This window comes from Ptychodera flava, chromosome 5, assembly GCF_041260155.1.
Source record: "Ptychodera flava strain L36383 chromosome 5, AS_Pfla_20210202, whole genome shotgun sequence".
Lineage (NCBI taxonomy): Eukaryota > Metazoa > Hemichordata > Enteropneusta > Ptychoderidae > Ptychodera > Ptychodera flava.
The window spans coordinates 1,545,805-1,559,251 of NC_091932.1; the positions used below are offsets into that span (position 1 = coordinate 1,545,805).

Here is a 13,447-nt window from a genome sequence, read left to right on the forward strand (position 1 = left end):
TTCTAAGTTCCTGTAAGTTACAGCTACTATTTCTTTACAATGACATGAATAAAACCATACACATTTACTCCTAAAATCATTTGAAATTCAGGGTAAGTGAATTTTTCTTCTGGACAAGTGAAATTGAAAATTCACTTGCCCTATGCCAAGCAAGTTTTAAAAAAATTTTTCGAGCCCTGTTGATGACACAGTCTCCACTTGTATTGGGTACTTTAATTACAAGTGCTTGGAGAGGATAGAGTCCTCTTCATTAATTCTGTCTGTGATTAAAAATACTGCCATACAGATGGGGCGTAATGGCTGAGATTGAGTTCCATGGTGGTGCAAACATAAAACCAATGTAGGCTGCCATCCTAATTACAAAAGGTCATTAAATGAGTCAATTAGTAATCAGGGATTACCCTGGCTCAAGAACTACATGAGATAAAATCCCACATGAAAAAAAAACTGTGGGAGAATTTCAAAGTCTGTGGGATGTCCGTGATTTTCTGCATATTGGTTAATTTGCATAGAGATACTTTGTGTGACTGTTTTCAGACAACCTCAGTTTTAGGACATTTAATGACATGCTGTTCGTTGTACTCACTTCGCTCCATATAGATAGCGTTTTACAAGTCAAATTAAGTCATGTGACTCTGCCGTCCCGTTTTGGATAGTTTTTTTTTTTTCTGTAGAAGCTATTTCGGGCTACAAACTTTGCAAAATTAGCCACACCGTACGATACAAGGTGTCGAACGCAACACATAGCGACAGCCAGTGTCTGATATCTAAGCGCTATACACGTCGAAATATAGTTGCGTCGACCATGGGTTAAACGTAACTAATTATCACGAAATATTTCCATATAGTTTTCTAAACACATCGAAATTGACAATCGGGGTTTCAAAATATCAGTATTTAGCCCCCATAGTCATATTCCCAATATGACGTCCGATTTGATTACTGCGATAGCAGTCCGATTACTACGCACTCAACATGGGTAAAAAATTTGGCAACTTTGACCTAAAATGCCACTTCTGTCGGTGTTAACAGTTTGAGGATAAACACAATAAAGTTTCGAAAGGTATGATAATAAGATTTCATAGTGCTTGTCATTTATGAAACGGCTTTGGGCGAAATTCACTAGCCTGTCCGAAAACTGTCACACTGACTGTAGTTGTAATCAGAGGCGATCGAATCCATACTTTCTAGTGCGGGAGTAACGGAAGTACAGTAGTCCAGAATAGTGCATTTTCAGTTTTTCTTCGCACTACCACTCGTACTGGACACACATTCCTTCGAAAGCGCCATTTTGAGCGACGACAACATGCTGTACATCAGCAATGAACACTTGCTGTATCGACTCCAATGATTTGTCAAGGAACGCAAAACTTCCTGTTGGCAACCAATCACAAATGCTGTTTGAAACGGGTAACTCTGCAACAGGTTCTTGGTATAGCGCTCTCTACGGCGACACAATGAGTGGTTCTGTACTGAAAAACTGCCAAATATTACCGGTGAATTTAGATCGCGTAAATGTATCACGTACGCACCATTTGCATTATCGACGCGACTTTTTTGCCCAATTGATTTTTCTGAATGCGATTTTTCTGATTTTTTAGCGTAAATATCGCGTTATCGCGTCCTAAAGTGATCCCTGAGTAATTAATTGACAGGATATTGCCAAACATTTTGCATGTTATCATAACACTGATAGATTATCGCCACTACCATATTTATAAAGTTTGATGCAGTGCTTCTGGACATTCACCCTAAAAACAAAAGTTCATCATGTAAATGCAAATTAGCAATTAATTTAAACGATACTGCTTTAGTGTCATTAGATTGTATTTACAACACAATGAGATCAACATCTGTACCAAGTTTCATGAAATTTGATGCAGTATTTCTTGACATATCAGCCTAATTACGAAAATTCAATAATTGACATGATACTGCTAAATGTCGTGAAACAAATTTATGTGCATACGTATGATGTAAGTCAATGTCCTTGTACCAACTTTGAATGATATCAGTGGAAATATGTCTGAGTTATGGCCCTGTACATGAAAAATACCGTCAAGGACACTATGTGCTCACATTCGGTTTGAATTGGTCCATTCAAGAAACATTTAAACCAGGAAAAACAAGAATGACAAAAGCAAATAAGGTATCCAACTTAGGTACTGGAGGTCATCTTCAGGAACATGCATATCAACTTCTATAGCAATGGGAGAAGCAGATCCTAAATACATAAGCAAATGTCAACAACAAAAAACAGAGAAGGCTTGATAAAAAGAAAAGGTAGGAGTGGGCAAAAAATGCACAAGGGATCTGGTAAAAAAGTAATGCTACATCATCAATCTTCTTGACCCTACCCCCTCCTGAATATCAAATGTTCCAACCCTTGGTATTACATAAGACCAAATGACAGGAAGTACATTTACAACCTTGGAGATTTTTTAATTAATGTCATGAGTGTTATCATTCTAATGTAAACAGCACTTAAGGTAGTTACAGATAGTGAAATGCCTTCAACTGTGGGCAGTGATTACAACATCTGGAATTATCCTGGATCCAAATTTCTCATCAGTTCTTGTATGTCTTACATAGAAAAGTTGCAAAAATTGGTCCAAAATGAAAAAAATCACCTCAGCTTTGTTTTCTGGATCAAAGTTTCCTACAAATTGATACCAAATATGACAAAATTATGTTCACAGCCTTCAAAATTGTCTCACAACATATCCTGGGTTGGTGTAGGTCATTTAAGGTCACAAACTGAGAAAATTACCTAAAATATACGAATTTTGGGGTTTCCCAACACTTTGAGCAGAAAATTTATCTAATAACATCTTTCGGGACTTTATACCAAATTACAAAGCTATCAAACAAGGGACTTTATACCAAATTACAAAGCTATCAAACAAGTAATTTTGAGATAAAGGTTTCTTGACCAAAAATGACAATATTGTCTTAAAAATACAAATTTTTGTATTTCAGGACAATTTCCACATATCTAACTATTGTCATCTCTGTACATCTGTGTATCAAATATGAAAGCTGTCTGTCCAGTGGTTTTAAAAAGGAAACACTGTTTAAGATTTTTTGACCAAAAATGACAGAATTGCTCGAAAATAGTAATTTTCCCAATTTTGTCATAATTTCAACAACTTAGAAGAGTAATACCCTTGCAAAGAGACAACCCAAATTTGACAGCGATTGGGTTGGCGGTTTCAGAGAAGAAGAATTTTTACTGAAAATGAGAAAAATCACCAAAAAATTAAGCAAAAATACAAAATTAAGGATATCTTCACAATATTCATAAAACTGTATAAGGTTCACCTAAGGTACTTGCACACAAATTTTCAAAGCAATCAAAAAAGCGGTTCTTGAGTTATTTATTCTTAACCATTTTCACATTTTGTAAGCTCATTTGCATAATTTTGGCAATGCAGACTTCATTTGAACAAAATCCCATCTGTAGCCCAGGATGCATCCACACACCAAATACCAAGCTGAAACGTGCAGCGGTTTGTGTGTTTTTGATGTTGACGGACATACTGTACGTACATACATACATACATACATACATACATACATACATACATACATACACACATACATACAGACGCCATCGACTTCAGCTTATACGATAAACTCACATTGGTATAACCAAATGTGAGCTAAAAATGTAGGCACCAGGCAGCCATATTGCATCAGATTGTGAAACCAATTGAAATGCATATCTATTACATAATATGACAATACATCAATGTCATTGTATCAACTTTGAATAAAATCGGTTGATACATGTCTCCATTATGGCTGCAGAAATGGAAAAACTCGTAATGGCCACCATGCAGCCATTGTATTTGATCTCACTGTAAAAAAAAATCGAAGTGCATATGTATGACATAAGTCAATGTCCTTGTACGGCTGAGATGTGCCTGAGCTATGGCTCTGGACATAAAAAAACTGAAACAAACTGGCCGCCACGCAGCCAATTGAATCATATCGTGAAACAAAGTCACATGCATATGTATGACATACCAGGTAGGTCAAGGTCCTTGTACCAACTTTGAACAAAATCAGTTGAAAAGTGCCTAAGTCATGGCTCTTGACATGAAAAAATTGTAAGAAAATGGCCGTCATGTGACCATATTGGATCATATCGTGAAACAAATTGACGTAGATATGCATGACATAAGTCAATGTCCTTGTACCAACTTTGAATAAAATTGGTTGATACATGTCTGAGTTATGGTTTGGGACATGAAAAAATCGTAACAAATTGGCTGCCACACAGCCATATTGAATCGTATAGTGAAACAAATTGACGTGCATATGTATGACAAAGGTTAATGTCCTTGTACCAACAATAAAATCAGTTGAAATGTGCCTTTGTTATGGTTCCTTACATGGAAAAATCAAAACAAAATGGCTGCAACGCGGCCATATTGAATCGTATCGTGAAACAAATTGACATGCACATGTATGACAAATGTTGATGCCCTTGTACGAATTTACAATAACATCGGTTGAGAAGTGCCTGAGATATGGCTCCGTACATCCAAAAAATTGTAACAAAATGGCCGCATGGTAGCCATATTTGATCGTATCACAAAAGAAATTAACGTGCATATCTAAATTGGGTTATCCCTAGGGACCTGTATACCAAATAACAAAGCTGTCTGACCAGCGGTTGTGAAGAAGAAGATTTTTTACCAAAAACGCCTTTTTTGGCATTAATTTTCCTATTTTCAACAATATCAAAAAATTAAAAAAAAAAGTTTCTCAAAATCATATTTTTCATCTATACAACAAATATCAAATCAGTAAGTACTGCGGTTCTCAAGATATTTGAGCGGACGGACGCCTCACAAACGGACATACATACATACATACATACATACATACATACAGACTGACGAAGGACGCCGGACGGATACCCATTCCAATAGCTTCTATAGACTATAGTCTATAGTAGCTAAAAATTGAAGATCTCATCATAATTTCAATATATCACATTTAGGTCATCTGTAGGAACCTGAATATATCGAATTTCCAAGCTATCAAACCAGTATTTTTTGAGAATTTCATTTTTTGACAGAAAATGGAAAAATTTGCCCCAAAAATACAAAATTGCAGATTTCATCATAATTTCAATAAATATCATTAAATTTATCTGTAGGAGCCTGTATACCAAATTTCACAGCTATCAGATGAGTAGTTTTGGATATACACATTTTTTGACCAAAAATGGTAAAAATTGCCCCAAAATTACAGATTTCATCAGAACTTCAATATATTACTTAGTTTATCTGTAGAAACCTGTATACCAAATTTCAAAGCTATCAGACCAGTTCTTTTTTGAGAAACACATTTTTTGACAAAAAATGGCAAAAATTGCCTTAAAACACCAAATTTGCATATTTCTGCACAATTTGAATAAATCTGAATTAGATAATCCTTTGGGACCTATGTACCAAATATCAAAGCTATCTGACAGGTAGTTTTGAAGAAGAAGATTTTTAAAGATTTTTTGACCAAAAATGACAAATATTGCCTTAAAAATACAAATATGCAAATTTCACCACAATTTGAACAAATCTAATTGAAGTCACCCTATTAAAGTAAACTAACTGCATATCAAATTTCAAAGCAATCGAACAAGCGGTTTCAGAGAAGAAGATTTTTTTACCAAAACCAGCAAAAAACCCCTAAAAATACAAATATGCAAATTTCACCTCAATTTGAACAAACTTGAGTGAGGTCATCTCAAGTGAACTGCATATGAAATTTCAAAGCAATTTGACTTGCGGTTTTAGAGGAGAAGGCAATTGTTGTGTTGACGGACGACGGACAGACGGCAGACGACGACGGAAAATCAACCTATTTGATGAGCTCCACATCGCTGTCAACGGAGCTAAAAAGTTACTCCAAAAAAAACACCATGCAAATTTAATCCCAATTTGATCACAACTAATTTAGAATACCTAAAGGAACCTTTATGCCATGTTTCAACCCAATCTGACCAACGGTTACAGAGTTTTTAGCAATTTGTAGGGTATTTCGTATATTTTCGCATATTTTTGACCCTGATAAGTTCATTTAAAAAATTCACATCTCCACCCCTTGGTTCACCTGTACGCCAAAATACTAAGACAGTAGGTGCTGCGGTTTAGGAGTTTTTGACATGGACGGACATACATACATACATACATACACACATACATGCAAATGGATGCAAATGAAATGATTCACCTTATAATATAACCTCTCTTTGGTATGTATACATATTCCAAATGCGAGCTAAAATTCATTAAATATGTAAATTAGCTAGTGATTGACATGATCCTGCTTGATCTCTTTGCACACAGTTACAGCTTTGGTATATGAACATCTGTACAACGTTTCATCAAATTAAAGTCAGTCTTTCTTGACATAATCCTGGAATTATGAAAATTCAATAAATATGCAAATTAGAAATTAATTGAAACGATACTGACAATTTTTTTTGTTTGCTTTTAGAATTCTGTGTGACCAACATTGGCACAAAGTTTCATCAAATTTTGCATGGTCTTTTAAGAAACAGAGCTCTTTTTCAAAAATTACTAATTATGCTAATTAGCACTAATTATGCAGGCCATACCACAAAACAATAGACATTGATATGTATGCCATAGTGTTTTATCTTTGTACAAAGTTTGAAAGGAATTGGCTCAGGCATGTCCGAGTTATCTGTATGGACAGACGGTTGACAGACGGACAGATGGAGCCCAAACAATAAGTCCCCCAGACTTTGTCCACGGAGACCAACAAACATGTTTGAGATAATATGCTGAAATACTGGACCATTCACTGACAGAGTGCCAGCATGTGCAGGCTATAAACCCCTGGTTCTAGGGCATTGGATTTTGCCCTGACAATTATATTTGAAGTAGATATAATCATTTGGCCAATGAGTAGATTTGACCAATGAGTGACCAAAAGAATCCTATCTAATGAAAATAGCATTTTGACCATTGTTTACTCACTGCATGAGGTGAACAGGTGTATTTCCAAGTGCATGGGGCTCCCACAGACCTCCTGATCCATCACTGGTGGTATCCGGTGTAAATTTATCTGCAACTATGGTAACTGTGGCATCTGGAATATTTTCCTGAATACACACTCCAGTAGAAACTCCAATAACTCCTGCCCCTACGATACACACACTGCTTGGCATTATAAAATGCTACAGAAAAGTAAAAAAACAAGCATAACTGACACTTTGATCACTCTTGGGTAGATGTGGCAGAGCCAAGTTTTTACAGCTTCTATGGTTCTTAGGGAGCGTTCAGTTATTACGGCTGGGGGTGGGCCGGCAAAATCCAGGGGGGTCACCTTAAATTTGAAAAGTGCAAGGGGGAGGGGGGGGGGGGTTCATGTATTTTTCCAACAGCTCAGAGGGGGGGGGGTCACTTAATTAATTTTCATAAGTATCCGTCCCATCAAAAAGCAGTTTCAGTTTCAGTGTTCAGAAATATTCTGGGAGATAAAAATGATTCGCTGCATGATTTCATTCTCTGAAGTCCGTTAACCAAATGTGAACAAAAGTATAATTCTCTGTCACATGACATTTTGACTTGGCAATTCTGAGGCTTGTCTTATATTGTAAATCAAGCTCACTGAGGGCAATGAACAATTCCTATTACTTACATATTAGAGAAATAGCAAGTTTTGTAAGGGAAATTATTTAACTGTTACCTGTAGACTACTAGAACTATGAAAAGTGAAATTATACTTTTAGGTTTACATGACGGGACACTCCCATCTAAAAAACAGAGCAAAAATACCCGGCGAACTAGCCTTTTAACCGGGTATTTTCATCCCAATTAAAATTGTTTGCCATCTTGTAAGCTGTTTACAATGTATGCGATTAGAGATAGCGATAAGTGATTGTTGGGCAAAGCTCAAAACCTCATATACTTTACTCCTGCAGACAATCATTGAAGTTGTTGACTCGGTGTTATGTAATATCTGATAGAACTACTTAAGATTGCATATTATCAGTGCAGAAAGGGGGCTAAAAAGTGCTCTGTTTTTTAGAAGCTACTGTCCCGTAATGAATTTCAATATCATACTTGTCGTCAAAATCTGGACTTTCAAATACCCTAAGTACATTTGTATCAATTATCAAACACCTATAAAAGCACAAATTCATTTAGTTAAGCATTGTAAAAATTTATTCATAGTTTTCTCATAGACTCCAATGTATAGTGAATCTACATTTTGGTCAAATTCCAAATCCAATTTCTTGCACACATATCAACCTTTAACCATCCTAGTCTAACTAAGTACTTTAAAATGAATAATCAAACCTCTGTAAATACACAGATTTAGATAGTTTTGTATTGCAAAACAATCATTCATAGTCTCCTAATAGACTAACATGTATTGTGAATCAACATCTCGGTGAAATTCTAAAATCCAATTTTTTGTACATATATCCATTTGTAACCACTAAAGTCTAATCAAGTACATTAATATTAATAATCGAGAGTATATAAATACATAGATTTACCTATTTTTGTTTTGGAAATACATTGCTCACAGTTTCCTCATAGACTCCCATGTACAGTGAATCTACATTTCAGTGAAATTTAAAAAAATCCAATTTCTGGCAAACAAATCCATTTGTTACCACCCTAGTCGAATCAAGTACATTAATATTAATAATCGAGAGTACATAAATACAAAGGGTTACCTATTTTTGTATTGGAAAAAAATTGTCGATAGTTTCCTCATAGACTCCCTTATATAGTGGATGAACATTTTCAGTGAAATTCCAAAATCAGATTTCTTACATATAATATGCACCATCATATTCTAATCAAGTAAAGTTACTTTATGTTAATTATTGAACATCTGTATATCCACAAGTACAGCAAGTTTTTCATTGGAAAAAAATTATTTACAATTTTATAATAGACTCCCATGTATAGTAGATGAACATTGTTGGTGAAATTCTAAATTCAAAGCTTTGTCCACATACCAGGTGTAACAACCCTATTCCAATTAAAGTACAATTAGGTCAATTATCAAATATCTATAAATGGTGCATAGATACAGTTTTGTATTGAAAAAGTATTACATAGTTTTCTCATAGACTACCATGAGGGGTAATTTCAAAATAATGGCAAGTCAGAAGGGGAAATTTGAATATTAACAACTTGTGAGCTTGTAAGGAGGGCTGTTTGAAAAAATCTGGGAATCTTTTTTTTTATTCTATCATGCCCCCAAGAGGTGTTTGTGTGTGCAACTTTACTCAAGCGATGGGAGGGGGGGGGGGGGGGTCTTGAAATTTTTGTCATCTTAAAAGGGGGGGGGGGTCATCAGTTTTTTGGTGCAATGGGTAGGGGGGGGTTCACTTATTTTGACCGATGCGCAGGAAGAATTTGCCGGCCCACCCCCGGCCATAATAACTGAACGCTCCCTTAGCTTGAAATATTCATAATGTCAAGTTCATCTACATATATTGTGGTGCACCATCCATCAAACATAGGGCCAATATCCCTGAAGCTACTCTACCGGTAGACATGGATGGTATAGCAAAATTACCTAAAGGTATCTGTGGAAGGAAAGGTTAATTATCTGAGTGGACTGTGAAGTTTATCTTAATGTTATCACACTTGTGTTTGTAAAGTTGTTTCAAAATTTACTTCGGGGTCGGTAATTGTAGTTAAGTTGTGGCAAACAGGAGACAGATGATACCGGTAGGTGTTGTTTCACAGTAGGCTTCACAGTGTACTCCCTGGTGTACACTCCAAACACGTCAGACAGAGAAACATAAACAAATCACCACACTCTGCAATGTCAATGCCATGTGTTTCTTCTTTATTCCTGATGAATTACAATGTAGCTGGTGTTTGGTATACTATGTATTAAAATATCAGCTACACTGTAATTCATCAGGAATAAAGAAGAAACACATGGCATTGACACTGCAGAGTGTGGTGATTTGTTTGTGTTTCTCTGTCTGACGTGTGGAGCGGCCATGGTGTTTGTGTAACTGACAGCATGTAGCTGATTAAATATAAACAAGACTACCGGTACATCCAGCCCTGCTATGTTAACGTTGTAAAAATTGCTGATACACATCGATTAAAACAACGCCTTGGCCAATTAAGTTTTGCCCCTGAATGATTATGATTGTAAAAGGCACAAAAATTTTTGATGTTAGGATGTTGAAGTGGTGTCTTTTCATTTTTTCAATTAAATGTTCTAGGCACCTATACTGAGTGTGGGTACAAAATCTGCATTATATTTGGATTTGACCTGAGGATCAGACCAGTTGATTTCTTTCAGCGCCAGTGATTTTTTAAAGTTGCTGGCCCACATGGCCAGTAGAGATTTTGCGTGAGTTTTGCACACTGCTTACAATGGCAATGTTGTGAAACGAAAATAAGGAAAACACATGCTTGTGTCAAGGTGTGAAATACCGGTACACGATCATGCAGACCTGTTCATGTTTATGTCACGCCAAACGGCAAATATTGCACATGTACCGTAAATAGTCTTTGCCTGTCAAATCATCTTAACATGTGCAGCAGTTCGAGACTTTTTGATATGGACGGACAGACACCCTCCATACATATGGCACATACATGCATACATACACGCATACAGACAGACAGACAGATATATCACATACAGACTTTTTCGACGATATAACCTCCCCATTGACATACAAGTATGGCAAATGGGAGCTAAAAATCAAGGTTTGATTGGTATTAAAATATACACTGGCATTATTTAACAACAGTAACCAAAATCCTGAGTTTATCCATAAAGAAAAAAAAAATTAGTCATATTAGGTCAACTCATGAAAATAATGTAATTTTTAATGAGAATTATTGATTTCTGTCTGTATGTTAATTATGAACTTGAAATTGGCTAACCATACCGGTATGGTCAGCTCCCACAGGGCTTTGAAGCAGACATTTTAAATGTTTTATACCCAGGCAGATTTCACTATAAAATGTTTGATTAAGTAAGCCCAGTACATTGAAAATAACCTCAAAATTGTTTTCTTGAGCAAATTTTAATACAGATCAATACCAAATATGACTACAGTATACTTATAACATGTTTTATGTTGCTATGAGTCATTTATGGTCGTCAGAAGCAAAACCCCTAAAAATATTCATAACAAGTCATTGACAATGACATAGTCCCCACTTGTAATAGGAGTATTAGTCTTGATGGGGCAGGGAAAAGTGGTCATTAAGAAGTATCACTGGAGTGTATATGTTGAGATCTATGGGCACATAGGTCTACCGGTATGTCGTTGTTTCCAATTTGAAACACATGAGGCATGTCTAAGTTATGGTTCTAAATCAGGAAAAAAGATCAGACCTCTAGCTGTATTGGCCAGCCAAGAAATACATATGCACATAATAAATGAGGTACAAGATGTCACATCTTAAGGTCTAATATCCTATTAAAATTGAAGGGTATAGAACTTGTGGTTACTGAGTTATGCATATATATGTATAATCAAGGTCAAAGGTCCCTATATGCCAAAAATCAGACCTCTAGCTCGATTCGCTTGCCCAGAATTAGATATGTGCATAATTAATGAGATAAAGCGTGTGTTGTCATAAGGTCTCCCATCCTACTAAATATAAAGGACATAGCACTTGTGGTTACTTATTTATTGACATAAATGTATATTTTAGGTAAAAGGTCATCGAGGTCACATGACATTTTGTCAAAAAATTTCTATCCTATAGTTATCCCTATATACCAAAAATCAGACATCCAGCTCTATTGGCTTGCTCAGAATTAGATATGCACATAATTAATGAGGTACAGTATGTGGCGTCATAAGGTCTCCCATCATACCAAATATGAAGGGTGTAGCACTTGTGGTTACTGAGTTATGGACAAATATGTATATTTGAGGTCAAAGGTCATTGAGGTCACGTGACATTTTGTCAAAAAAATTGTACAGTAAACCGTCGATTATCCGAATGTCAATTATCCGAATTGTTTGGTTATCCAATTCATGTCCCCCAAACTCTTGTGTGTTTACACTGCGTTGGGCAAAATGCATTTTTGTGTCCCGATCGTAAAGTGTCGGCGTGTGCGTATATCACACTTCAATAAATTTTTTCTTTCAACAACCATACCGCTTATTTGTCTGTCTTAATTGTTTATTGTTGCATGTGCATTAACGTACAAAATGATTTCAGAGAGGTGATAATGATGCGATACTAGAAACAATCACAATGACTTGACAAGTTTATCAAACCTGCCGCCTAACATAAAGGCACGGCTACCGACGACACCCAACTTTTAAGAGGTTTGATTGATAACAATAAAGTGAAACTGTCATTACGGCTGTCAATCAACATTGTCGGCTTGACGCAAAAGTCAAGATGAAGTCGGCATCGTCTCCAGTACTGAGTAAAGTGCAAAAGCTGATAATCGCTGTAAAAGGCCGGCAACACGTCCATCGGCCAGATGAAACAAAAAAGTCAAAATGGCGTACCGATCTTTGATGTGCTGAGAATAAAGAACTGTCAAACACCTTGCTCGTTCAAGTGTATAAATTGAGACAGTGAACATGAAAATTTTCATTCGATTATCAAACAGCCTTCTGGTTACATCAAATTCATCTCAGCAACTTACGCTATGTCATCAAAACCCACTTCCATGAAACGTAAATGCAAAGTGCTTGACCTTGAAAGAAGCTGTCAATTATCGACCAGCTGGAACATGGTGAGACAGCAAGCAAGTTGGCTGCCGAGTATGGTGTTGGTAAATCAATGATCACCGACATCAAAGGTAGTAAAACTTGTGAAGCAAAACATGTCCCATAAAGGTGCATTTTAACATAGACTTGAAGATTTGAAGGTCCCTAAAGACAGAGATAATGTACACATGATTTTTAGACTAAAGCTGTCACAACATATAAAGCCAAGTGGTTGAAAATAAATATAGTTTTGACTCAATACTGCTTTTAACTGACACTGCAGGTGGGAAAGTGATACTGTCTGGCAGGTAAAGGGTTAAAGTAGTGCTAATAAGTTATCTCTTCTTCTGCAATGTCAAATACTGACATTCTGTCTTTCTAAGATGGGTATTGAGTTACATGACTGCAGGTAAATATATTTGGTTTTGCGAAATGATTTATACATGATGTATGCTTTGTTTTTACTTAGCTTCCAGGGAGAAGATGCAAAGGAAAAGAATGCGCCATGTTCTTCTGAAAATGAGAAAGAGAAGCCATATAAAACTGGTCAGTGAATTGTTAATGATATACTGATGCCTTGCCAGTGTACTGAGTGGTTGTAAAGGACAACATAGTACATGTGTTTGCCTGTTAAGTTGTGAGTTACCTGAAATTAAATAATTTCATTTAATTCTTATGTTAAAGGGAAATTATTTTAGTAACTTGCAGTCATTAGGGCCTAAAGCC

At 36.0% G+C, this 13,447-nt stretch overlaps 1 protein-coding gene across 4 annotated transcripts in view; it reads right to left on the minus strand.

Moving 5' to 3' along the window:
- The window catches only part of LOC139132409 (D-aspartate oxidase-like), an 86,953-nt gene that overhangs the window by 56,613 nt on the left and 16,893 nt on the right, over positions 1-13,447 (minus strand). For 3 of the 4 annotated variants that reach the window (XM_070698757.1, XM_070698755.1, XM_070698756.1), the window contains exon 2: positions 7,017-7,216. In XM_070698757.1, coding sequence (XP_070554858.1) covers positions 7,017-7,207 — 191 coding nt within the window. In that variant the 5' untranslated portion in view covers positions 7,208-7,216. Of the gene's footprint in view, positions 1-1,184; positions 1,320-7,016; positions 7,217-13,447 lie in introns of those variants that run through there. The other variant, XM_070698758.1, reaches the window with a different exon arrangement.